The sequence below is a fragment of the Procambarus clarkii genome, chromosome 55 (assembly GCF_040958095.1).
Source record: "Procambarus clarkii isolate CNS0578487 chromosome 55, FALCON_Pclarkii_2.0, whole genome shotgun sequence".
Classification (NCBI taxonomy): Eukaryota; Metazoa; Arthropoda; class Malacostraca; order Decapoda; family Cambaridae; genus Procambarus; species Procambarus clarkii.
The window spans coordinates 27,918,363-27,945,196 of NC_091204.1; the positions used below are offsets into that span (position 1 = coordinate 27,918,363).

At 46.4% G+C, this 26,834-nt stretch overlaps 1 protein-coding gene across 1 annotated transcript in view; it reads right to left on the reverse strand.

Annotated features, from left to right (window-relative positions):
* The window catches only part of LOC138352970 (tripartite motif-containing protein 5-like), a 219,384-nt gene that overhangs the window by 167,759 nt on the left and 24,791 nt on the right, over positions 1-26,834 (reverse strand). The window contains exon 2 of the mRNA XM_069305632.1: positions 25,951-26,021. Within this exon, the coding sequence (XP_069161733.1) occupies positions 25,951-25,956 (6 nt within the window). The 5' untranslated portion in view covers positions 25,957-26,021. The remainder of the gene's footprint in view (positions 1-25,950; positions 26,022-26,834) is intronic.

Sequence of the window (26,834 nt, forward strand, 5' to 3'; positions counted from 1 at the left end):
CATATTCGGAGGGAAGTTTCAAATTGAAGATCTTGAGGGACACAGCAGCTCTTCAGTCTATTATATTGAAATCAGCTGTGCCTAACATCACCTACACCGGAGAAACTGTCCTTATCACTGACCTCACTGCTACCACTCCATATCCACTAGCCAGAGTCCACCTGGATTGTCCCTTCGTGACCAGTGAAGTCCAAGTCGCCATCAGGGAAAAGCCTTTTCCCATGCCTGGAGTGCAACTTCTCCTGGGCAATGACTTGGAAGAAGATCTGCAACCGTCCAACCTGATCATCACGGAAAACCCCAGATGTGTACCTCTGTAATGGATAATCCCATCTTTGAATATGTTACAGCAGAGGTCCAAGAAAGTGATGAAGTTTCTCCTCCGGTTTTGGTGACCACCCGTGCACAAGCTGCACGCCCGCCACCAGCTGACTACTGCTACCGCTGTCCCTCAAGACCCTCAGAATCTACCTCCTAATCTTACCAGTCTGGAGTTCCGTAAGTTACAGAGGGAAGATCAATCATTAACACCATTATTCTTCCAGGCTGAGACTCAACCTGACAGTATCCCTGGGTTCTTCCTAGAGAATGAATTGCTCTACCGCAGGTACAGACCCAGCAAGCTGAAGGAGGATGACGATTGGGCCAATGTCGAACAACTAGTGATTCCCACCAGCATACGGCCCGATATTCTACACCTGGCCCACGGAGCTCTTTCTCACTATGGTTTTAACAAAACCTACCACGGAATCAGACAAGACTACTACTGGCCAGGTATGGTAAAAGACGTTAAAAAGTACGTACAACAGTGTCATACATGTCAGATGGCAGGTAAACCTAACATCTCTATTCCCCAGGCTCCACTAAAACCCATCCAGGCGCCTGCGGAACCTTTCCACAGACTCATCATAGACTGTGTTGGTCCTTTACCCCGGACCAGTTCTGGCAACGCATATATATTAACTATCATGTGTCCTACCACCAGATTCACCATAGCAGTTCCAGTAAAGAACATTACGGCTGCTACTGTGGTGAAACACCTATTGAAGATCTTCACCCAGTATGGATTTCCAAGAGAGGTTCAAAGTGACTGTGGCACCAACTTCACCAGTGATCTCTTCAAGAAGACACTGGAGGAGTTCAACATCACACAGGTACTGTCCAGCCCCTATCATCCTGCTTCACAGGGTTCTCTTGAACGTAGTCATCAGACTATTAAAGCACTCCTAAAGAAATTCTGCAATGACACCTTGAAGGACTGGGATAAACAACTTGATCTCATTATGAGCATTTTCAGAAGTCTCCCCAATGAGTCTCTAGGAGTATCTCCTTATGAGATGCTCTACGGACGTAAGTGCCGTACTCCTTTCAAAGCTTTCAAAGACTCTCTATGTAATGCCACCTTCAGTGACCCTCAGAATGTGCCTCAGTTTCTTCAAAACATAAAACACATTCTAGAGTACGTAAATTTGCTAATGACAACCTATCGAAAGCCCAGGAGAAGATGAAGACTCATTTTGATCAAAGCAGCAAATTAAGGAAATTTAAACCAGGAGACTTCGTGTTGGCATATTTTCCTATCCCAGGTTCTCCATTGCAAAACAAGTTTTCAGGACCCTACCGTATCAAGGAGTGCAGGAACAACCACAACTACGTTCTTGAGACTCCAGATAGGCGGCGGAAGACCCAGTTGTGACACGTCAACCTCCTGAAGCAGTATCAAGGTGTTGATAGCAGTCTCCACATTTAAAGGTCCATACCTCCACAGTGAAACCTTCACTGCTTCTCTCGAAAGTATTAACACTGAGATGGTGCTTTCCAAATCAGAAATCCTACCTGATCTTCATCCCAATTTACAGGACTATAATAGTGCTCCTTTGCCATGTTCTAATACTATTCTCGCCTCGCCAGATATCACGAAGCCTTTCATCCTCCATGTCGACGCCAGTGGTACTGGCATCGGGGGTGACCTGATGCAACAATGAGGCGAGGAGATTCGACCTGTTAGCTACTGTAACGGGGGGGGAGGGGGAAATAACTCCATCTTGGTCATTATTCCACCCCCCAGTTAACTAACGAGGCCGGGGGAAACAGCTCTCTCTAGTCCGTTATCCCGTCCCCAGTTAGCTAACTATTCTAGAGCACTCCCAGAGTTCCTAAGGCAACCTCTCTCGTTCAACACCTTGTAACCTAGGTATTTCACTACCTAGGTGCTAAGACTACAAGGGGCCGTAACTGGATCAGCTACCCGAAACTCTAGAGAGAACTCTAGAATACATTTCTCTGCCACAAACGTATAAGAGGAAACAAAAGGAAAGAAATGAATAGTGAAGTAATTAGTGAGGGTTTGGGGTGAGAGGTAGGGAGGTGGGAGGAGCGAGGAGGGTCATTAGTTGAAAGTAAGAGTTTAGAGAGGGGTGGAGGGAGAGGTGTAGATAGGTAGAAGTAGAAGAGTAGATAGTAGAAGACGAAATGCTGCCACCATCCATTCATGATCATTACATACAAGACAAGGAATGGAACTTGTCTGTATCACAAAATTCTCAAAAGATGTTATCAAGGTCATTATTAGTATGTCCCATCTTTCATGTACTCAGTAAAATCAGGGAACCAATAATCCCAGAGGCTTTCTCACCTCAACTCAACTCTAGGGGACACAAAGGCAATTTAAATAATAAATTCAATTATATTTCACATACTAAGTATCATAATTTAAGCAATGTTCAAGATCTATATATGTAAAGTGAGTCATCCTCCAAGAATCTGAGAACACTACAACTGACTGCCCCTGATCATCACACAACACTTGTAAAACATGACCAAGTCACATTAATGTTCAACTCACCAAGTGTCTGCCTATAGCTGGATAGAGGGGGGGGGGTCTATAGTTGAGCAGAAACTGTCCCGCCCTGCCGGCCGACAGCCTCTCTGCTAGGGCCGTCTTCTCTGCTCTGCTGACTGCCGTTCTGTCTGTCTTGTTAATGCTCTCGAATCGATAGCTCTCCGAGTATATATTGGGGAACCTAGTAACTAACTCCGCCCACAAGTAGATAGCCTCTGGCTCTCTACCAAGCCACTCCTTAAACGTCGGCATGTTTGAAGGCTACCAGGCTCCAATTATAAGATTAGTAGAAGTAAGGTGAAATTCACATGATCTGACCTCAGGTCACTTGGGGTCATTAACTCTTAGAGGTGTGAAACTCAGGCCGACCAAGCTGGCGCCTTCCCAAATCCCTGTCTGTGACTCATGTACTCTATGTATTAAATACAACCAAACCAAACACTTTTACAGTGTTACTCTACTACAGCTAAAAGGAACTACAGCACGATCGAAAGGGAACCACACTCCATCGTCCTGAACATGCAGCACTTCGAATCGTCCCTGCAAAGTGCTCAGTCTACCACCATCTACTCGGACCACAATCCCCTACGCTTCCTGCAGCAAGCCCAACTCAACAAGTAAGTAAGTATCAAAAGAAGGCACCAAACCGGGAAGGCTATGTAGCACCATCAAATACGCAAAATAATCAGAGGGCGCTAAATATCACCAAGGATGCCAATACGAGAACAAAAACGCATAAGGCGAACGATACCAAAAGTATCCGAGTCACCAAGAATTCTATCGAGGGACAGGTGACCGCGAGGGGCGGTCGGAAAGCAAGACACACGCTCGTCCTGGAAGTCAGGACATTCAAGAAGGACATGCACGACCGTAAGAGGGACAATGCAACTAGGACAATAAGGAGCAGGGCGGCGCTCCATCAAGTGACCATGGGTTAAGCGAGTATGGCCAATACGCAACCTCGCCAGAGCTGTTTCCCACCGCCGGTTACGGTGGAAGGAGGACGGCCACGAGGAAACACAACATTTAAGAGTACGTAGCTTGTTACCAGTAACAGACAACCAAGAAGCCTGCCAACGGGTAAGGACTGAGGAATGGATAACTGGGTAAAAGTCGGAATACGGAATGCCTTTACGAGAGATGGGACAAGAGCGGACAGCTTCCTTAGCGGCAGCATCCGCACGCTCATTTAAAGACACACCAATATGGCTGGGAACCCAACAAAACTCAACCGACTTAAATTTACTGTGAACGAGAAACAGCCAATGCTGGATCTCGACAACTACTGGATGAACCGGATTAAAGGACCCGAGAGCCATGAGGGCACTACGAGAGTCAACAACAACCACAAAGGAAGACTGACAACGAGAAAGCAGGAGACGAAGAGCATAGAGAATAGCATAAAGTTCTGCTGTAAAGATGCTAGTCTCCGGAGGCAAGCGACACATATAAGTGCGATCAGGAAAAACAACAGAGTAGCCAACACCGTCCGCTGACTTAGACCCATCGGTGAAGACAGAAACGGAGCGGGAGTGAGAAGAAAAGTGCTCGAGGAAAAGGCGTTTTAGAACCGTAGGAGGGGTAAAAGCTTTAGTGATACGGGTCAAGGAAGTACAAAACCGCGGAAGAGGGACCCTCCACGGGGGCAAAGAAGGAACAACACGAGGAGAAACATCAGAAATACGAACGGAGAGAGAATCCTGTAGGCGAGATAACCGGACAGAAAGAGGGAGGTGGTGAAGAGGAACAGGAACCGCAGGAGGGGTAAAAGTTAAAGCACGACAGAGGCGAGAGGAAGGATGTTGTAAGGACCGCGCAAGATAGCGAAGACAGTAGCGATCACGGCGGTCCTGGAGAGACAGGAAGCCAGTGTCAACATACAAGCTAAGGATGGGAGTCGAACGAAAGGCACCAGAACTGAGGCGCAACCCAGAATGGTGCAAAGCATCAAGACGGCGAAGAGTAGAAGGAGAAGCAGACGAGTAAGCAGGGCAACCATAATCGAGCTTAGACAGGACGAGAGAGGAATGTAAAGCAAGGAGAGTGCGCCTATCTGCCCCCCAAGAAGTATGGGACAAGACCCGAAGGAGGGTAAGGGCCTTAGAGCACTCAACACGGAGGTAAGAGATATGGGGAGACCAAGACAAACGAGTGTCAAGGAATAACCCCAAAAGCTTCGCGGAATCTTTGTATTCAAGGGGATGACCATAAAGTGACAAAGAGGGACGAAGAACAACCCGTTTCCACGTAAAAGTCATGGCACAAGTCTTAGAAGTAGAGAACTTGAAGCCATGACCTGTGGCCCAAGATGACACGGCATCAATTGCAAGTTGAAGCCGGCGTTGAAGGAGAGGCGAATCATCACCCTGACAACAAAGGGTAAGATCATCGACATAGAGAGCGGAGAAGACACCAGAAGGAAGAGAGGAAAGAAGACCATTGAGGGCAACAAGAAAAAGAGTAGTGCTCAGAACACTACCCTGGGGCACACCTTCGTATTGCTGAAAAGAGGGAGAGAGAGCGGTACCAAGGCGCACCCGAAAGGAACGACGAGAGAGGAAGCTGCGGAGAAAGAGAGGGAGATGACCACGAAGGCCAAAAGAATGAAGTTGAGATAGGATATGATAACGCCAAGTGGTGTCGTAAGCCTTTTCTAGGTCAAAAAGGACGGCAACAACGGAGGTCTTCGCAGCAAAAGCAGTACGAATATAGACCTCCAAGTTCACCAGGACATCTGTCGTGCTGCGGCACTTGCGGAAACCAAATTGAGAAGGGGAGAGGAGGTGATTGTGTTCCAGGAACCACATCAGACGAACGTTAACCATACGTTCAAAGAGTTTGCAGACACAACTTGTGAGAGCAATAGGGCGAAAGTCCTTAGGGGAAGTACCCAGAGACCCCGGTTTGCGAACAGGGAGGACAACGGCATCGAGCCAGTCCTCAGGGACTGACGACGACTCCCAGATCCGATTATACAGACTCAGTAAATACTGAGACGTGCTCGGAGGGAGATGGCGAAGCATCTCATAATGAATACCATCGGAGCCCGCCGCCGTAGAACCGCAGAGGGCCAGGGCAGAACGAAGTTCAGAGAGAGAGAAGGGATCATTATAGGGAAGCTGAAGATGAGTGCAGAAATCTAAAGGACGAGACTCAAGGACAGAAGGAAAGATTGGGGAAGATGAAGACCAGAGCTAACAGAAGAAAAGTAGGAACCCAGTTCGGAAGCGACCTGCAACGGGTCCGCCACAAGAGTATCATGGAGGTGAAGGACCGGTGAAACATCGGGAACGAACTTACCCGCTATCTTGCGGATACGCTTCCAGATCTGGGCCAGAGGGGTTTTGGACGTAATTGTTGAGACATAAGATGCCCAACATTCACGTTTAGCCGTACGGATGGCCCTACGGGCCACTGCACTCGCTTTCCGAAAGAAAAGAAAAGAATCGGTCGTCTGCCTACGGCGGTGCCTCTTCCAGGCTGCACGCTTACAGCGGACAGCCCGAGCACAGTCCGCATTCCACCAGGGAACGCACTTCCGTGGACCCCGAGAGGAAGAGCGAGGAATAGAGCGGAGGGCAGCGTTGAAGACAGTGTCATGAAAGAGGAGGAGAGCGCGAGAGAGGGGCAGAAGGGAGAGGTCAGAGAGAGTAGCACTGAGGGAAAATAGGGTCCAGTCCGCCTTAGCAAACTGCCACCTAGGGAAAGAGAGGGAAGGGCGAAAAGAGAAAAAGGAAACAAGGATGGGGAAATGATCACTTCCATGGAGGTCATCAAGAACCTGCCACGTGAAATCTAAGTAAAGAGAAGAAGAGCAGAGAGAAAGATCAAGACAAGAAAGGGTGCGAGTCCGAGAGTCCAAATGAGTGGGCTCACCAGAATTCAGAAGAGACAGGGAAGAAGAGAGGAGAAACGGCTCAAGGAGGCGACCCCGGGTATTCGTCAGAACGTCACCCCAAAGAGAATGACGACAACTGAAGTCACCCAGCAGGAGCACAGGCTCCGGCAAGGAGTCTAGGAGGTGTTTCAAATCAGGAAGAGAGAGCGGGACACTCGGGGGGAGATAAATGGAACAAACTGTGTACCATTTCCCCACAAAGATACGAGCAGCAGAACAATGGAGAGGCGAAGGAAAAAGTAAAGGAACAAAGGGAACATCAGCCCGAATCAAGAGAGCAGAAGAATTAGAAGCCCCAGCAATGGCTGGGGGGGGGGGAGAGAAAGGAATAGCCACGAAAACGACCAGGACGAGCACCAAGCATTGGCTCCTGGAGACAGACACAAAGGGGCGAAAACCGCGAAATCAGAAGTTGGAGTTCGAGGAAATTGGCGTAATAACCTCGAACGTTCCATTGAAGAATGGACAACGACGAGAAGAGAAAGGACAAAAAAAGAGAACAAGGAAGAAACAAAGGCGAAAGAGCAACACGTTAAAGAATATCAGGGTCGGGATCAGGGTCAGCAAAGTCAGGGTTAGGGGGCATGGGTAAACTGAGCAAAGACGGAGGGAAGGAAACGGGAGAACAGATCAGAGGTGGGTGGGCAGGGTCTGGAGGAGGAGGAGGAGGAGGAGGAGGAGGAGGAGGAAGAGGAGGAGACAACGGAGAGGAGCAGTCAAGGACAGCAGCAGGAAGAGGGGGAGTAGAAAGAGGGGAGCGCACCCCAGCAAGAGCAGCAACCGAAAGGGAAGCAGGGGCCAAAGAAACCTCCATAGCAGGAACAGGGGGCGCAAGCACTGAAACGGGAGGGGAAGGAGCAACAGAGCCAGAAGGAGGAGCTGAGGAAGAAAGCGAAGCCTTCTTACCCGCCGGGGAAGAGGAAGGAGAGGAGCCAGGCTTACGCTTCTGACTTAAAGAGACCGGTGTCCCAGCAACTACGTACCGGGCAACGGATTCCAGTGTCTCAACAGGAGAAGCCGAACGAGAGCACACACGACGGCCGTTAGGAGAGCGATGGACATCCGCCCGCACCGACAGGCGGTGGGGAGAGCCGATAGATGGAGGAAGAGGATGGGAAGGAGGATCGGAGGGGGACGAGGAAGAAGACACAGAAGACACGACAGACCGGTTAGAAGGAAGGGGAACCCCAGACAGAGGACCAGGAGGAGGATCCTTCGGGAGAGAACCCAAAGGGACAGAGGAGGGGGCAGTGGGCGCATCAGGGTCCAAGGCCCGGAAACGGTTGTGAGTCTGAGGAAGGCGGGAAGGACGAGGAGAGGAAGAGCGCAACACGCGAGCATAAGAGATATTAGCATAAGGCGGGAGCCGGCGAACCTGGCGCCTCGCCTCAGGAAAAGATAAACGCTCCCGGTGCTTCAAGTTGAGGACGGCTGCCTCAAGCTTGTAATGGACACACGCACGGGAGAAGGTAGGATGGGCCTCACCGCAGTTGAGGCAACGAGCCTGGGGAGAAGCGCACTCCGACTTAGAGTGACCTTCGCCACCACACAAAGGACAGAGAGAGACAGTCCCGGAGCAGCGGAGGGCACCATGCCCAAACCTCGAGCACTTGTTGCAGAGCCGAGGAGAAGGAATGTACTCCTGGACAGAGCACCTGGCACCAGCAAGAATGACAGAGGGTGGAAGGGTCCTACCATCAAAGGTAATCTTCACAACCCGGAGGGGTTGACGGCGACTACCACGAGGGGGACGAGTAAACGTGTCCACCTGGAGAATAGAATGGCCCTGGGCAGCGAGGATATGTCGAATATCGTCGTGGCAGTCGCGCAGGTCCCGAACACCGGTCGCAACATGGGGCGGGAGCAAAATAGTGCCAACACTGGCATTCAACTGAGCGTTCTTCGAGACCCGAACGGGGGTCTCGCCAAGGCAGGATAAGGCAGCCAAGCGGGAAGCAGCATCCTGAGAAGGAGCAGCAACGACACGTGTACCGAGACGAGTGGGGTTGAAAGTAATGGAGGCATCCACGGAATCAATGAGATGTCGATGGAGGGAGAAATCGTCAGGAGGCGCAGAATCAAGAGGGAGGAGATCAAAATATTTGGCCCACGAAGCGGGACCAAACAAGGCTTGATAGGTAGCAGAACTGGAAGGAATCGAGCGAGGGCGGCCGTGACGAGGACGGCGGTGAGAACCCCCAGAGAGAGAGGGGTTAAAAGGCGCAGTAGTTACAACTAGAGAAGGAGCCACGCCAGGGGACGAGGTAGTCACCACTGGGGGCTTGGGGCTCGACCCAACCACAGAGGAGGGAGGGGAGCCAGGGGAAGGAGTCAGAGAGGCCAAAGGAGGAGCAAGGACGGGGCCCAATGCAGCGGAGGCTACAGAGCCCGGTCTTCCAATACGGACCGACTCGGGGGCTTGGTCGCCCACCCCACGAGCCTGAGAAGGTAAACCAGAAGAAGCCGAAACAGGGGTTATCATCTTGACGAAAAGAAGAATTCATTCACGAATGTGCCCCCACACCCACCATGGAGCCACAATTAGAGGCAGGACACCCAACAAGAAGCTATCGCCGATCTTGTCGGGGCCTCCTAGGGGTGCGTCGTGAGTATACGCCCCACAAACGCCACCGTAAGAAACCGACAGTCCGTCGAGATCGGGTTCAGTGACGAAGTGGGGATTGACAATAAAAGGTTCCCCTCGCTCTCGACGTCGGGTACTGCAGTTCTACGGGTGCAAGAGTATGCCTCCTCAAGCACCCGGGCGTCAAAATAGAAGAAGTCCAAGGGAAGAACCAGAATGAGCAAAAGGTCGACAGGAAACGGCAAGCAGATAGGAGAAGAGGGGGGAGAAAAACGAAACAGAAGGAAAAGGAAAAGATGCCCAGCAAAATTGGAGAGGACGGCAGCAGGAGCACAAGGCTAGAAAAGGACAGAGGACTGTCCCAAGGAGCATCACACTCCGGCAGCCGCCCACTAAGCCCCCACACGGCGACAACGAGCTGAGCGGGGAGGGGGTTACGTGTACTAAGAGAGGTGGCAGCTTAAAGCCAATATTCCTGCACCCATATATTTCATTGTATATTATTCACTTTGTTATTACTCACTTGTATTAACGTAACTTTTCATTCTGCTATTGATTATTCTTATTATTTTGATTGATTGATTTTATGTTACAATTTTTATGTCCATTTTATTCATGTTTTGCTTTTCTAACGTAATTAAAATTTCATTGTTAAATTTACTTGTGTTTTGTGTGTCTTCCCATTACCTTACCTCAGACGAAAGTTCCAGATTTTCTCTTTTTGTTTCTTTATGTGACGAGGCCATACCCCTAGCTTTTGAAACAGCCGAACACCAACGCGTTACCGTCACAATATATATATATATATTATATATATAGTGAAAGTGATATAGTAGTGATAGGGTGGTGATATAGCAGTGATAGTGTGGTAATGGGAATGTAGCAGTGATAATGAGATGATAGTGATATAGCAGTGATAGTGAGGTGGTGGTGATATAGCAGTGATAGCGATGTGATGGTGATATAGCAGTGATAGTGAGGTGATGGTGATATAGCAGTGATAGTGAGGTAATGGTGATATAGCAGTGATTGTGAGGTAATGTGATGTAGCAGTGATAGTGAGATGATAGTGAGGTGGTGGTGATATAGCAGTGATAATAAGGTGATGGTGATATAGCTGTGATAGTGAGGTAATATTGATATAGCAGTGATAGTGAGGTGATGGTGATATATCAGTGATAGTGAGGTGATGGTGATATATCAGTGATAGTGAGGTAATGATGATATAGCTGTGATAGTGATGTAGCAATGATAGTGATATAGCAGTGATAGAGGTGATGGTGATATAGCAGTGATAGTAAGGTGATGGTGATATAGCAGTGATAATGAGGTGAAAGTGATATAGCAGTGATAGTGATATGATTGTGAGGTGATATAGCAGTGATAGTGAGGTAACAGTGATATTGAGGTAATGATGTGGCTGATAGTGAGATGGTGATACAGAAATAATAGTGAGGTGATGGTGATATATCAGTGACAGTGAGGCAATGTATATGTATCAGTGATAGTGAAGTGATTGTGATATGACAGTGATAGTGAGGTGATGGGGTTATATAAGAGATGGTGCAGTTGTAGTGATATAACAACGATAATGATATATTAGTGAATGTAAGGAGGAAATATATCAGTGTGAGATGATAATGCAGTGATAGTGAGATTGCGATATAGCAGTGATAGTGAGATGGTGATATAGAAGTGATAGTGAGATGATATAGCAGTGATAGTGAGATGGTGATATAGCAGTGATAGTGATGTGATGATGATATAGCAGTGACAGTGAGATGGTGATATAGCAGTGATAGTGAGATGGTGATATAGAAGTGATAGTGAGATGATGATACAGCAGTGATAGTGAGATGATGGTGATATAGCAGTGATAGTAATGTGATGATGATATAGCAGTGATAGTGAGCTACTGGTGATATAACAGTGACAACAGCTGTCATATGGTGACACCAACAATTTGTTACTCAACATGGTCAGTATATGACCCCAAGTGGGGGTCTGAGGTGATGGTGATATATAGAGGTGATAGTGAAGCTATAGTGATACAGCAATGATAAGTGACAGTACTGAGAATATATAGCAATGATGGTGATACAGCAGTGATAAGTCAGGTATATGATAGTTAAATACCAGTGAAGTAATGATGATATAGTGATAAAGGAACTTAAATTACATTGGAATCAAAAGCCCATCGTGATACAGGAATGATAGTGGTGTTGGTACAGTGAACTAGAGTGGCAGCACAACACCACAGTAGTGATGGTGGTGGTATAGTGAACTAGAGTGGCAGCACAACACCACAGTAGTGATGGTGGTGGTATAGTGAACTAGAGTGGCAGCACAACACCACAGTAGTGATGGTGGTGGTATAGTGAACTAGAGTGGCAGCACAACACCACAGTAGTGATGGTGGTGGTATAGTGAACTAGAGTGGCAGCACAACACCACAGTAGTGATGGTGGTGGTATAGTGAACTAGAGTGGCAGCACAACACCACAGTAGTGATGGTGATGGTACAGTGAACTAGAGTGGCAGCACAACACCACAGTAGTGGTGGTACAGTGAACTAGAGTGGCAGCACAACACCACAGTAGTGATGGTGGTGGTACAGTGAACTAGAGTGGCAGCACAACACCACAGTCCACCACAGTCACCTCCGTAATATCACTGTGGTTGACTGCTGCCCTCACCACATCCAGGCCGCTCACCACATCACCGAAGACATATGACCACTGGCCACCATCCTCGCGGTCCCTGGTGGTGATGGTGAACTGGGCACTCTTGGGACCCCCCGGCCTATACCAGGACCACACAGCTCCTGCCCGGCCTGACCACCGGTACTGCCCCTGGAGGTCAGGCAGCAGTGAGGCTCCTCCCTCACCATCATTACTCTCGTAGTCTCCGCCCATCACATGCTCCCCCGGCTGACCCTTGTACCCCACCTGGAACAGTTTAGTGTTGCGGTAGGTGTGGCCCCGCTGGCCCGTACACAACAACACAAACTGTCTGGCCAGCGGAGTGTCAGGGGTCAGCCGGATGGTGACCCGCCCTCTTGTTGACCCCACCCACATGAGGTCAAGAAACGCCAGGGTGCAGGACGGCTCCAGCATGCCCACAACCTCACTCTCCTGCAGGAAATGAAATAAATCATGCTGATAAATGTATAACAAAATGTTATCATATTAGTTATCACAACTCAGTATATGATGTCAGTAATGTCAGTAAGACTAGTGGGTGTAATAAAGTAACCTGGAGGGTGTGGGCGTGGGCGGGCGTGGGCTGACGCAGGAGTGAGTGGAGGTACAGCTGTCCGTCTTGTAGAGTTATCCTGGCGGAGCGGCGGCCATCTTGGTCTTCCTGGACGGCCATCACCCGCCCAGCATCCACCAGCCTCTTGACGGGCTCACTCATCCTGCGGAGGTCCTCAACCAGTGGACAGTGTCAGCCCCATTATGACCTGTGGTCAGTGTCAGCCCCATTATGACCTGTGGTCAGTGTCAGCCCCATTACGACATGTGGTCAGTGTCAGCCCCATTATCACCTGTGGTCAATGTCAGCCCCATTATCACCTGTGGTCAGTGTCAGCCCCATTATCACCTGTGGTCAGTGTCAGCCCCATTATGACCTGTGGTCAGTGTCAGCCCCATTATCACCTGTGGTCAGTGTCAGCCCCATTATCACCTGAGGTCAGTGTCAGCCCCATTATCACCTGTGGACAGTGTCAGCCCCATTATCACCTGTGGTCAGTGTCAGCCCCATTATCACCTGTGGTCAGTGTCAGCCCCATTATCACCTGTGGACAGTGTCAGCACCATTGTCACCTGTGGACAGTGTCAGCACCATTGTCACCTGTGGACAGTGTCAGCCCCATTGTCACCTGTGGTCAGTGTCAGCCCCATTATGACCTGTGGCCAGTGTCAGCCCCATTATCACCTGTGGTCAGTGTCAGCCCCATTATCACCTGTGGTCAGTGTCAGCCCCATTATCACCTGTGGACAGTGTCAGCACCATTGTCACCTGTGGACAGTGTCAGCACCATTGTCACCTGTGGTCAGTGTCAGCCCCATTATGACCTGTGGTCAGTGTCAGCCCCATTATCACCTGTGGTCAGTGTCAGCCCCATTATCACCTGTGGTCAGTGTCAGCCCCATTATCACCTGTGGACAGTGTCAGCCTCATTATGACCTGTGGTCAGTGTCAGCCCCATTATCACCTGTGGTCAGTGTCAGCCCCATTATGACCTGTTGTTAGTGTCAGTCCCATTATCACCTGTGGACAGTGTCAGCCCCATTATCATCTGTGATCAGTGTCAGCCCCATTATCACCTGTGGACAGTGTCAGCCTCATTATGACCTGTGGTCAGTGTCAGCCCCATTATCACCTGTGGTCAGTGTCAGCCCCATTATGACCTGTGGACAGTGTCAGCCCCATTATCATCTGTGATCAGTGTCAGCCCTATTATCACCTGTGGTCAGTGTCAGTCCCATTATCACCTGTGGTCAGTGTCAGCCCCATTATCACCTGTGGTCAGTGTCAGCCCCATTATCACCTGTGGTCAGTGTCAGCCCCATTATCACCTGTGGACAGTGTCAGCCCCATTATCACCTGTGGTCAGTGTCAGCCCTATTATCACCTGTGGTCAGTGTCAGCCCCATTATCACCTGTGGTCAGTGTCAGCCCCATTATCACCTGTGGTCAGTGTCAGCCCCATTATCACCTGTGGACAGTGTAAGCCCCATTATCATCTGTGATCAGTGTCAGCCCTATTATCACCTGTGGTCAGTGTCAGCCCCATTATCACCTGTGGACAGTGTCAGCCCCATTATCATCTGTGATCAGTGTCAGCCCTATTATCACCTGTGGTCAGTGTCAGTCCCATTATCACCTGTGGAGTGTCAGCCCCGTTATCATCTGTGATCAGTGTCAGCCCTATTATCACCTGTGGTCAGTGTCAGTCCCATTATCACCTGTGGACAGTGTCAGCCCCATAATCATCTGTGATCAGTGTCAGCCCTATTATCACCTGTGGACAATGTCAGCCCCATTATCACCTGTGGTCAGTGTCAGCCCCATTATCACCTGTGGTCAGTGTCAGCGCCATTATCACCTGTGGTCAGTGTCAGCCCCATTATCACCTGTGGTCAGTGTCAGCGCCATTATCACCTGTGATCAGTGTCAGCCCCATTATCACCTGTGGTCAGTGTCAGCGCCATTATCACCTGTGATCAGTGTCAGTCCCATTATCACCTGTGATCAGTGTCAGCCCTATTATCACCTGTGGTCAGTGTCAGCCCTATTATCACCTGTGGTCAGTGTCAGCCCTATTATCACCTGTGGTCAGTCAGTCCCATGATGCTGGACCTGTAGCTCCAGCCCCCCTCTACTGGCAGGGGGTTGGTGCTGGACCTGTAGCCCCAGCCTCCATCTACTGGCAGGGGACTGGTGCTAGACCTGCAGCTCCAGCGCTCCCCCCTCTATTGGCAGGGGTTTGGTGCTGGACCTGTAGCTCCAGTCCCCTCTACTGGCAGGGGGTTGGTGTTGGACCTGTAGCTCCAGCCCCCCTCTACTTGCAAGGGGTTGGTGCTGGACCTGTAGCTCCAGCCCCCCCCCCCCTCTATTGGCAGGTTGTTGATGCTGGACCTATAGCTCCAGCACCCCCTCTACAGGCAGGGGGTTAGTGCTGGACCAATAGCTCCAGACCCCTCTACTGGCAGTGGGTTGGTGCTGGACCTGTAGCTCCAGCCCCCCTCTACTGGCAGGGGGTTGGTGCTGGACCTGTAGCTCCAGCCCCCCTCTACTGGCAGGGGGTTGGTGCTGGACCTGTAGCTCCAGCCCCCCTCTACTGGCAGGGGGTTGGTGCTGGACCTGTAGCTCCAGCCCCTCTACTGGCAGGGGGTTGGTGCTGGGCCTGTAGCTCCAGCCCCCCTCTACTGGCAGGGGGTTGGTGCTGGACCTGTAGCTCCAGCCCCTCTACTGGCAGGGGGTTGGTGCTGGACCTGTAGCTCCAGCCCCTCTACTGGCAGAGGGTTGGTGCTAGACCTGCAGCTCCAGCCCCCCTCTACTGGCAGGGGTTTGGTGCTGGACCTGTAGCTCCAGCCCCCTCTACTGGCAGGGGGTTGGTGCTGGACCTGTAGCTCCAGCCCTCCTCCCTCTACTGGCAGGGGGTTGGTGTTGGACCTGTAGCTCCAGCCCCCCTCTACTGGCAGGGGGTTGGTGCTAGAACTGTAGCTCCATCCCTCCCCCCTCTACTGGCAGGGGGTTGGTGCTGGACCTGTAGCTCCAGCCCCCCCCCCCCTCTACTGACAGGGGGTTGGTGCTGGACCTGTAGCTCCAGCCCCCCTCTACTGGCAGGGGATTGGTGCTAGAACTGTAGCTCCATCCCTCCCCCCTCTACTGGCAGGGGGTTGGTGCTGGACCTGTAGCTCCAGCCCCCCCCCTCTACTGACAGGGGGTTGGTGCTGGACCTGTAGCTCCAGCCCCCCTCTACTGGCAGGGGGTTGGTGCTGGACCTGTAGCTCCAGCCCCCCCCCCTCTACAGGCAGGGGGTTGGTGCTGGACCTGTATCTCCAGCCCCCCTCTACTGGCAGGGGGTTGGTGCTGGACCAGTAGCTCCAGCCCCCCTCTACTGGCAGAGGGTTGGTGCTGGACCTGTAGCTCCAGACCCCCTCTACTGGCAGGGGGTGGTGCTGGACCTGTAGCTCCAGCCCCCCCCACCCCTCTACTGGCAGGGGGGTTGGTGCTGGACCTGTAGCTCCAGCCCCCCCCCCCTCTACTGGCAGGGGGTGGTGCTGGACCTGTAGGTCCAGCCCCCCTCTACTGGCAGGGGGTTGGTGCTGGACCTGTAGCTCCAGCCCCCCTCTACTGGCAGGGTGGTTGGTGCTGGCATTGTTTGGGAGTTTGTTAGCATTTTCACTGCTTCAGTCTCTTCGAACCCAGCAGTGGTCTGTTTTGGTTCACTGTCTTCCTGGATGCTTTCCCGGTAGGTTGGTGGAGTGTCACCCGCTCTCTGTGCCTCTGTGAGGGGCCAGAATCCCGGGTTCAATAGAGAATCACGGGTTCAATCACCATGCAGGCCAAAAATGGATCCCATGTTTCATTTCACCTGATGTGTCTGTTCACCTACCAGAATATATTTTTCCAGGAGTTAGACAATTATTTTAGATTGTATGTTAAGAAAAGTCAGTAATTGACCTTGGGGAACCTTGATAAACCTAAGAACAGGCTTCCTCTCCTCAAAACGCAACTCAATATCTTGTGATATGACCTATGAAAGAAAATAAAAAACTTACTGTTAATTGCTTCTGGGGGATCTCTCAGGTGATTTCCTGAACTTTATTCATGATGCTGGAGGCTGAGTCTCCCAGGTGTACGGGGTCAGCTGTGGCACCTGTCTCTGTGGTCATCATCTCCAGGGCCTCCCTGATGGTCTCCTGCACCTGTCATTACCAACACAAACATTAATGTGGAACTTGGACTATAATGAAGCATCAGGGTGTGAGTAAAGTAACTGGACTATAATGAAGCATCAGATTGAGTAAAGTAATTTGACAATATAAGTAATGTTTCTCTACACTGACCACAGTGTAGAGAAACACCAAGATGACAGTTGACTATTAATAAAAATGTTTCAGGTGTTAGAGCAAAAAAGTTTCCTATACATAAAGTCAACTCTCATCTTGATGTGTCTCTATGTCAAAAGTGTTTACATAGAGGCAATACTACACTCAGTTGGGTGAGAACAATGTGACCTTCAGCAGCATACCTTCACTGAGGTGTGGATAGTCTTGACATTTGGGAAGAATTCTTGGCACTTCTGGAGCCAATCTTCTATCTTCATGCTGCACTCATCAGCTGAGTCTATGGTTGTGTCAACCTCCTGTGGGGTGTTGACTGTGTCGAGGCTCCCCAACATGGCCTGCAGCTGAGTTTTCCCTTCTTCTCCTTGTGTTGTCATATTCACTACACTGGTATCCTCCAGTTCCAAGAGCTTCATTGCTGACTTGTTCTGCTCTACCAGAGCATAGAGTCTGTCCTGGAGCTGGAGGTGGTGAGTCTTCCAGTCCCCCAGCTGCCCCCGGTACTCCCCCAACTGGGACAGTACCTCTTCACAGCTAATAATGAGGCTGCTGATGATGCTCTTCTGCTCCTGCACCAGGGAACGTAACTTCTTGCTGATTCCTCTCGCAGGAGTTTTAATGGGTTTTACTGGTACTGTTACCCCTGGTGCAACCTCGATACCTTTTAGTTTTCTGATAAGGGCTTCCATACCATAATTAATTGGGAACAGAGTAGCAGCTGTGGCAGCGTGCTGGGCCCGGCAGCTGGGGCAGTTCAGCTGACCATTCTTGATAGCATTGTCAATACACTGGGAGCAGAATGTGTGGCCGCACGGCAGTGTGCGAGGCCGTAGCTGATTGTCGTCATAATTGTTAAAACACACTGAACATTCCTCTGGCTTGTTATCCTGTGGAAAAAAATATTTGGTTAAGCTAGAAGAATTTACAACAAAAAGTAATATTACGGTACTGTACTGTATTTACCGATGCAAATTACATAATATTTACATAATTTCTTTGTACAGAGGAGCCTCGGTATTTGCACTGCTCATATTTTGCACTTTTCGGTACTCAGACGCTGTGTTCATGTTCGGTATTCGTCTGTTTGCTCGACATTCAGATGTAAACACGCGCCCCTGATGCATCAGTTTCACCATAGCTGTTGTTCAGTGCACAACCTACTACACTTTTCTCTTGGATATTTTTTATATTCTTATTGTAAATAAGTCACCATGACACCTATGAAAGTTTGTAATATGAGCCTAGCAAAAAGAAAAATGGTTAGAATCACGATACAGATGAAGAAAGAACTCACAGCTAAATATGAGAGTGGTACCTGAGTGTCAGCTCTTGTTACAGAGTTTGGTATGCCTAACTCTAGTTCTCTATTAAAAGAAATGTGTGCAAAATGAGGGAAAGTGCAAACCTTTTCTTGAAATTATCATCTTGACAAACTGTGTTATAAATCTGTTGAATGACAATGCTATGTCTCACTTTAAAAACATTTTAATGCACAGGCAAAAACAATCATCCTTGGACAAGTCACTTGTAAGGAAAGCATTCAGTGAGTGTAATGAGGGAAACAGAAAAAGACAGAAAAGAGAAAGAACATCAGAAGCACAACTTCCAGAAGTTTTAATGTTAGGGAACTCCCCTGCCAAAGAACATCTCTCTTCCTCTGCCTCACTAGTTTCCACATATGCCATCAACTCTCCGAAGTACAGGTAAAGTGTAGTGTGTTAGCATTTATTCCATTTAATTATTGTATAACTATAGAGTATTTATTTTTGTGGTTTGGAACTGATTAATCCAATATACATTATTCCTTACGAGCTGTACTTGGCCACACGTTGATGTGGCTCAACAACGCATGTGCGTTGTTGAGCTACAGTAACCTTCCCCTGTCTCCCAGTCCTCCCCACCATTCCCCAGTCCCCTCGTCCTCCCAACCATCTCTCACTCCCCCGTCCCCTCGTCCTCCTAATTATCTCTCACTCCCCTATCAACTCATCCACCCGACAATTTCCCCCTCCCCCGTCCCCTCATCCTCTTCACCATCACCCATTTCCCCCGTCCCCTCGTCCTCCCCACCATTCTCCACTCCCTCGTCCGATGCATTTCCAAATGATCTGATGTTCCATTAGAAAATTGGGAACATCAAATGATCTGATGTTCCCATCACTGAAATATAAGAAAAACAGTTAAAAAAATAAAAAAACAAAAAACAAAAACAATCTATACTCACAAAATTTACGGAATGATAAAAACACAGCTCAATTCCAATGCCATGTCACAAATTAATTACTGTAGACACTCGATTATCTGGGATTCGAATATCCGGAAAACGCCCTTATACGGTCAAAATCGTGACCGGATAAAGTTATCTCAATATCCGGCCAAAATGTCCATAGTAGCCGGAAAATCAGGTGTTTGTCCGGATAAAAATCTGGGCCGGTTAACTTGCTGCCGATGTTGCAATATCCGGACAGTCAGCCAGACAAGGAGTGAATTGTCCGGATATGAAAGCCAGGCCGCGGGCCGTACCATATTAATACAGTACGGCTGTGGCTCGAGGCGCGTGGTGTAGGAGGGGGTGGGGCGGGTGGTTGGTATCGGGGGAGAGGGGAGCGTTGGGAGGGATAACCTGGGGGGATAAGGGGGATGTGGAGCGGCCTATACACTACAGTACAGTAATTACCATTAATTTTAGAACAATTCATCATAACCAAAAACAAAAGAAATACTAGAATACTAAATATTTTTTCCAGTGTTCTGACATCAATTTTCGTGTTACGTCTTCTATTTTGGTATCAAATTGTGCGCAATCTAGAGGCGCATATTTTAAAACTAGTCCCATAATAATAAAACAATAAATAGAATTTTAACAAATATTTTAACTTTTGGACACTTTTTAACGCTCACCATAAATTTATTTATATCTTTCCAGTGTTCTGACAACAATTTTCATGTGACGTCTTTCATTTTGGCACCAAATTGTGTGCAATCTAAAGGCGCTCATTTTGAAACCACTCCCAGATTGATCAGTTAAAATTTTAATTTTTAACAAATATTTTAATGGATGATTTCAGACCGCGTCACCAGAGATGGCTCAGGAGAAAAACGGATGTTACTGGAAAGCGACATCGAAGCGTGAAAGTGATAATTATTAATTAATTAAATATATATATATATATATATATATATATATATATATATATATGTCGTACCTAACAGCCAGAACGCACTTCTATGCCTACTATTCAAGGCCCGATTTGCCTAATAAGCCAAGTTTTCATGAATTAATTGTTTTTCGACTACCTAACCTACCTAACCTAACCTAACCTAACTTTTTCTGCTACCTAACCTAACCTATAAAGATAGGTTAGGTTAGGTTAGGTAGGGTTGGTTAGGTTCGGTCATATATCTACGTTAATTTTAACTCAAATAAAATAAAATTGACCTCAAACATAATGAAATGGGTAGCTTTATCATTTCAAATGAAAAAATTTAGAGAAAATATATTAATTCAGAAAAACTTGGCTTATTAGGCAAATCGGGCCTTGCATAGTAGGCTGAGAAGTGCGTTCTGGCTACTAGGTACGACATATATATATATATATATATATATATATATATATATATATATATATATATATATATATATATATATATATATATATATATATATATTTAATACTGAACTGCCTGAAGAACAAGAAGGTCAAAACTATTCAAGTGTAGCCATCAACTGATTAGATCAGAGATAAACTTTACTGATACTATTAAATCTATCAGAATAGATAAAAACAATCACCACAGCACCAGGCAGATGCTCACTAAACTAGCTTATCCCAATGATAAGTAAGACCTCATTCAAGCAGCTACAAATATAAAACCAATCTTTATATTAATGAGTGTCTTACCAAGCAGCGTTGATCCTCCTCTACAGACAGCATCATATTATATTAATGAGTGCCTTACCAAGCGGCATTGATCCTCATCTACAGACTGCATCATATTATATTAATGAGTGCCTTACCAAGCGGCATTGATCCTCCTCTACAGACTGCATCATATTATATTAATGAGTGCCTTACCAAGCGGCATTGATCCTCCTCTACAGACTGCATCATATTATATTAATGAGTGCCTTACCAAGCAGCGTTGATCCTCCTCTACAGACTGCATCATATTATATTAATGAGTGCCTTACCAAGCAGCGTTGATCCTCCTCTACAGACTGCATCATATTATATTAATGAGTGCCTTACCAAGCAGCGTTGATCCTCCTCTACAGACAGCATCATATTATATTAATGAGTGCCTTACCAAGCAGCGTTGATCCTCCTCTACAGACTGCATCATATTCACAAACAAAACCCAAATCTTATCAAGCAGTGCTACACCAGGAATGGAACGATCATTGCTAAGAAAGAACAGTAAAAGACATGAAATCAAAAGTGTCCAACAATTACTGGCTTTCTTTGTTGATTGTGACATAACTGGAAGTCAGTGAACTTCCAATGTCATTGCTGAGAGTAACACATGAGTGATCAGGCCTTACTTAGCCTAACCATATTTAAATTTTGTTTTTTTTAATATATATATTAATTACTAAATGCTTCTTTTTTTATATTAATGGCTTTAAATACATATAATTTACCCTCTAATAACTATTACTACAAAGACTTCAATTTTATAAAATGTAATAATTTTTTGAATGCTTAATTTGTCTAGTTATCAGATTCTTAGCTTACAATATCTGCAACTTACCCATTTATCTGTTGATACTAACACTTCAATTTCCCAAAATGTTATAAACCATGAACTCTTAATTTGTCAAATTATCTGAATCTTTAATTCATTACTTTGTGAATTAAAAATTAATAATTTAATTTCTCACTTATATATCTGCCCATTAATATTAGCTTCTAGTCTTGTTTGTTGTCTAATATTCCAGTATTGTTAATGGATTCTTAAGCTTTAAGTACATCAGTGTTTCCAGCCCATATGTGTTTGTTTCTATTGCATACCCTTATCCAACTTGTCTTATTACCATATGATATTACTGTATTACAATCTTAAGAGATTACTGAATTTTTAATTTGATTAATTATGTTTCCTTTTTATTAATTATTTTGAATCTGAATCCATTTATTTATTCATAATCTTAATCTAATTGTCTAATTCTCACTTTGTTCACTCTTTTTTTTTTTTTGCCTGTGTATTGCCTGTTTATATTGCATATCCTTGCCCATCTTGTATTACTACCATATAATATTCATGTACAGTGGTACCTCAGCTTACGAGCGTCCCTGGTTACGAGTTTTTGGGTTACGAACAGGAATTGCTCAGAAAATTTGCATCGGGTTACGAGGGTTGCCTCAGGATACGAGTTTGTTGATACGCGTACGGGCCGACCTAGCGCGTGGTGGCTTGGCAATTGCCCCTCAGTTTGCCAGTGCCTCGCGTCCAGTGACTATCCCACCTGAATTCTTCACAAGGATTTACCATTTATTTTCTGAGTTTTTGCTATTTGATCATAAAATTTGTTATAATATACATCACAATGGGTCCCAAGAAAGCTAGTGGTAAGGTTCAAGGCAAGAAATCGCATGTGAGGATGACAATAGAGGAAAAGCAAGAGATCATTCGGAAGCATGAAAATGGTGCACGTGTTGTTGAACTTTGTAGGCAGTACAACAAATCCACGTCAACAATATGCACTATACTTTCCAAGAAAAAGGACATTATAAGTGCCAAAGTGGCAAAAGGAGTATCAACAATCACGAAACAAAGACCACAAATACTTGAGGAAGTAGAAAAGTTGTTATTAATTTGGATACACAACGAGGAGTTAGCGGGTGATAGTGTTTCGGAGGCCATCATTTGTGAGAAAGCCAGAGTATTGCACGAAGAACTTGTAAAGAAAACCCCTGGAACGAGTGCAAAAAGAGACTTTAAGGCAAGCAGGGGATGGTTTGAGAAATTTAGAAAAAGAAGTGGTATTCATAGTGTTGTGAGGCATGGGGAGGCTGCCAGCTCAGACAAACCAGCCGCCGAGAAATTTATTGAAGAATTTAAGGAGTTTACAGAGGCTGAGGGTTACCTACCGCAACAGGTGTTTAATTGTGATGAAACAGGACTATTCTTTAAAAGATTGCCTAAGAGGTCATACATTACCAAGGAGGAAAAAGCATTGCCCGGACACAAGCCTATGAAAGATAGGTTTACGCTTGTGCTGTGTTCAAATGCGAGTGGCGATTTGAAAATTAAACCCTTGCTAGTGTATCATTCTGAAAATCCAAGGGTTTTCAAACAGTATAAAGTGCAGAAAACCCAAATGTATGTGATGTGGAAGGCTAATAATAAGGCATGGGTGACTAGGATTTTTTTTATGGAGTGGGTGAATGAAGTGGTGTGCCCTGCCATAGAAAAATATCTGCAGGAGAAACATTTGCCACTCAAGGCCCTGCTTCTCCCCGACAATGCTCCTGCTCATCCTCCAGGCTTGGAAGATGATTTGTTGCCCAGATACAATCAATTTCTCACAGTAAAGTTCCTTCCGCCTAACACCACTCCTCTAATTCAGCCTATGGACCAGAAAATCATAGCGAATTTTAAGAAACTTTATGAAAGGGCACTTTTCCGGAAATGTTTTGAAGTGACTGAAGCCACAAACCTCACCCTCAAAGACTTCTGGAAACACCATTTTAACATTTGTAGTGCTTTAAAACTCATTGACAAAGCCTGGCAAGAAGTGACTCAAAGAACCCTGATCTCTGGCTGGAAAAAATTGTGGCCTGAATGTGTGACAGAACAAGACTTTGAGGGGTTTGAGCCTGTAAATGATGTGCCTATTGTTGAGGAAATTGTTACTCTGGGCCGGCAAATGGGCTTGGAATTGGATGGTGATGAGGAGGAGTTGGTGGAAGAACACAACGAAGAACTGACCACCGAAGAACTCCAAGCCCTTCAAAAGGAACAGCAAGACAACCGAGCTGATGATTCTCCAGTGGAGGAGGATGAGGCAGTAGCGAATGTCCCTTCTGCAGAAATTAAGAAGGCGTGTCAGATGTGGGAAGAGATTCAAACTTTTATTGAAAAGACTCACCCAGAGAAAGCTGTAGTAGGCCGTTGCCTTAATTTTTTCAATGACAATGTGATGCCTCACTACAGAGACATCTTGCGCAGAAGGGAAAAACAAGCTTCCATGGACAGATATGTTGTGAGAACATCGAGCAGTGAGCCACAACCAGGACCTAGTGGAATGCAGGCAAAACGTGCCAGAGAATGCACCCCTGAGAGGTCCTCACTGCCTGATGTTATAATGGAAGGGGACTCTTCTTCCAAACAGTAACCCCTCTCCTCCTCTCCCCTCCTCACCATCGTCCATACGCCTACAGCATTCATCACCAATGGTAAGTAATAACTTGAACAAAAAATACTTTTGTCAGTTGGTGCAGTAATTTGCGAATGGCATTTGTCGTTTGGCACATTGCAGTGGTTAAGGTGTTATGCGCACCCTTGATTGAGCAAAATTATACGCTATTTGCATTTCAGAGGGTTTGTAGTGTAGATTTAGTTGAATTAAGTATAAAATTTAGTTTGAAATGAGGTTTTTGGGTAGTCTGGAACGGATTAATTCATTTCCCATTATTTCTTATGGGGAAATTAGCTTCGGGTTACGAGTTTTCGGGTTACGAGCTGTCTCCAGGAACGGATTAAACTCTTAAACCGAGGTATCACTGTATTACAATATTAATGTAATTCTTAACTTAGCTAATTATTTGTATTCCATTTGATTAATTATTTGAATCTCAGTTCGTTTACTCTAGAAATCTTAATTGATTAATTATCTAATTTCCCACTCTTCTGTTCTTTATTATTTTTACTTTTATATCTGGTACATTTTATTACTTATATACAGTATCTGCTAAATTTTATTACTTACATATCTGCTGAATAATATTTGCAATCACTTCTCAATTCTTGCATTTTTTCTTTTCAAATACAGTGCATCATCACTCTAACAGACCCTGCTCTAACAGACCCCGCTCTAACGAATTGCCGGATGGTCCGAATGATTTGCATTTGGCATTAAATGTTCAGTGGAACATACAAAAATTCATTTGTGTTTTTCCCCTGATGGTGATGACCTAGTCCAGCATGGCAGGGCTGTGAGAGCTGTGTATTGTACACACTCTCCACATCGTTCACTTCAATATTCATATCACTAGTAGCAGACACCTGTGTTAGGTCTTTTTGCAGATTTGGGTTATCAAAATCATTGGCATGCTCATCTTCAAGCAATATGCCTTCTTAAAAACATGGCCGACTAGGGCTGGGAGCTCGATATGGATGAATACGACATGGTTGCTACCTTGAATATGAGCCTACCCAAGACCGTGAGGAATGCTGGGATTTTTTTTCAATCTGGCAAACACCTCAGGAATCCATCTTGTACCCAAGTCAACACCGCGTTGGACAGGTGTTTGGGAGCCACAGGCGAGTGTGCCACTCATTGTTGCTCACTCAGTACTAACCCAGCCAGCAGCCCTAGGACATTCTGGGAATTTTTTCCAAGATGGCTGCCTCTCACTAGAGGTCCTAAGAGTCCATTTTGTACCCTAACTACCGCAAGCGCACTTCGAATGTGTACGAAGAAATAAAAAATACTTTTGTCAGTTGGCGCAGTAATTGGCAAATGGCATTTGTCGTTTGGCGCAGTGCAGTGGTTAAGGTGTTATGCGCACCCCTGATTGAGCAAAATTATACGCTATTTGCATTTCAGAGGGTTAATACACTCAACATAACTGGGTAATAACACCATGATTAATACACTCAACATCACTGAGTCATGCCAATATGATTAATACACTCACCATCACTGGGTAATGACAATATAATTAATACACTCACCATCACTGGTAAATGACAACACCAACATTAATACACTAGTTAATGAAAATATCTTGATTAATACACTCACAATCACTGGTTATTGACATCAACATGATAAACACACACACTGGTAGTACAGTAAGAATAAAATTGTCCTTACCATCATTAATGGGCAAAAGTTGTGTTTGCTATCGTCCTGGGTAGCCGAGCAGAGACTGGAAGCAGTATTACCTATTAAGGCAAAATAAAACAAATTTAAGGTTTCTATGACTAAATTTTTCCCACCAAAACATAGTAAATGTTTAGAAAAATTAAAAAAAAATTTTTAGGTATTGTGCTTTGAACAAAAGTAAGGAGGGTGGCCAGGAGTAAGAAGGATGGCCAGGAGTAAGGAGGATGGGCAGGAATAAGGAGGATGGGCAGGAGTAAGGAGGGTGGGCAGGAGTAAGGAGGGTGGGCAGGAGTAAGAAGGATGGGCAGGAGTAAGGAGGATGGGCACGGGTAAGGAGGATGGGCAGGAGTAAGGAGGGTGGGCAGGAGTAAGGAGGGGTGGGCAGGAGTAAGGACGGGTGGGCAGGAAAGGGGAAGGCGGTATGGGTGGGTTCTCGGCTGCCTCCCCTCCCTCTCTAACAGCCTACTGTACCCAAGATTAACCATGTAATGTATCAATTATACAATGTATGTATGTGATGTAACTATATAACCTGAGCTTGTAAAAGCACCTTCATCACCTTCAGTGAATAATTAAGTGCTTAATTGCACACTAGTTTCTCTATCAGCTATCTCACTCTGTCAGAGTAAAAGAGACAAATGTATGTGAATGAATGTGTGTGTGTATATATGTATGTACATGTACATATATGTGTGTGTGTGTGTGTGTGTGTGTGTGTGTATGTATATGTACGTGTATAAAGTATATATGGAAGCTGATCAAAATTACATTTCACCTTTGTAAATGCACATTAATGACACTATGTAAAAGACACATCGAACACTTTATGTAGGGCATACGTAAATTTGTGTATCTATGTATTTATGTATGTA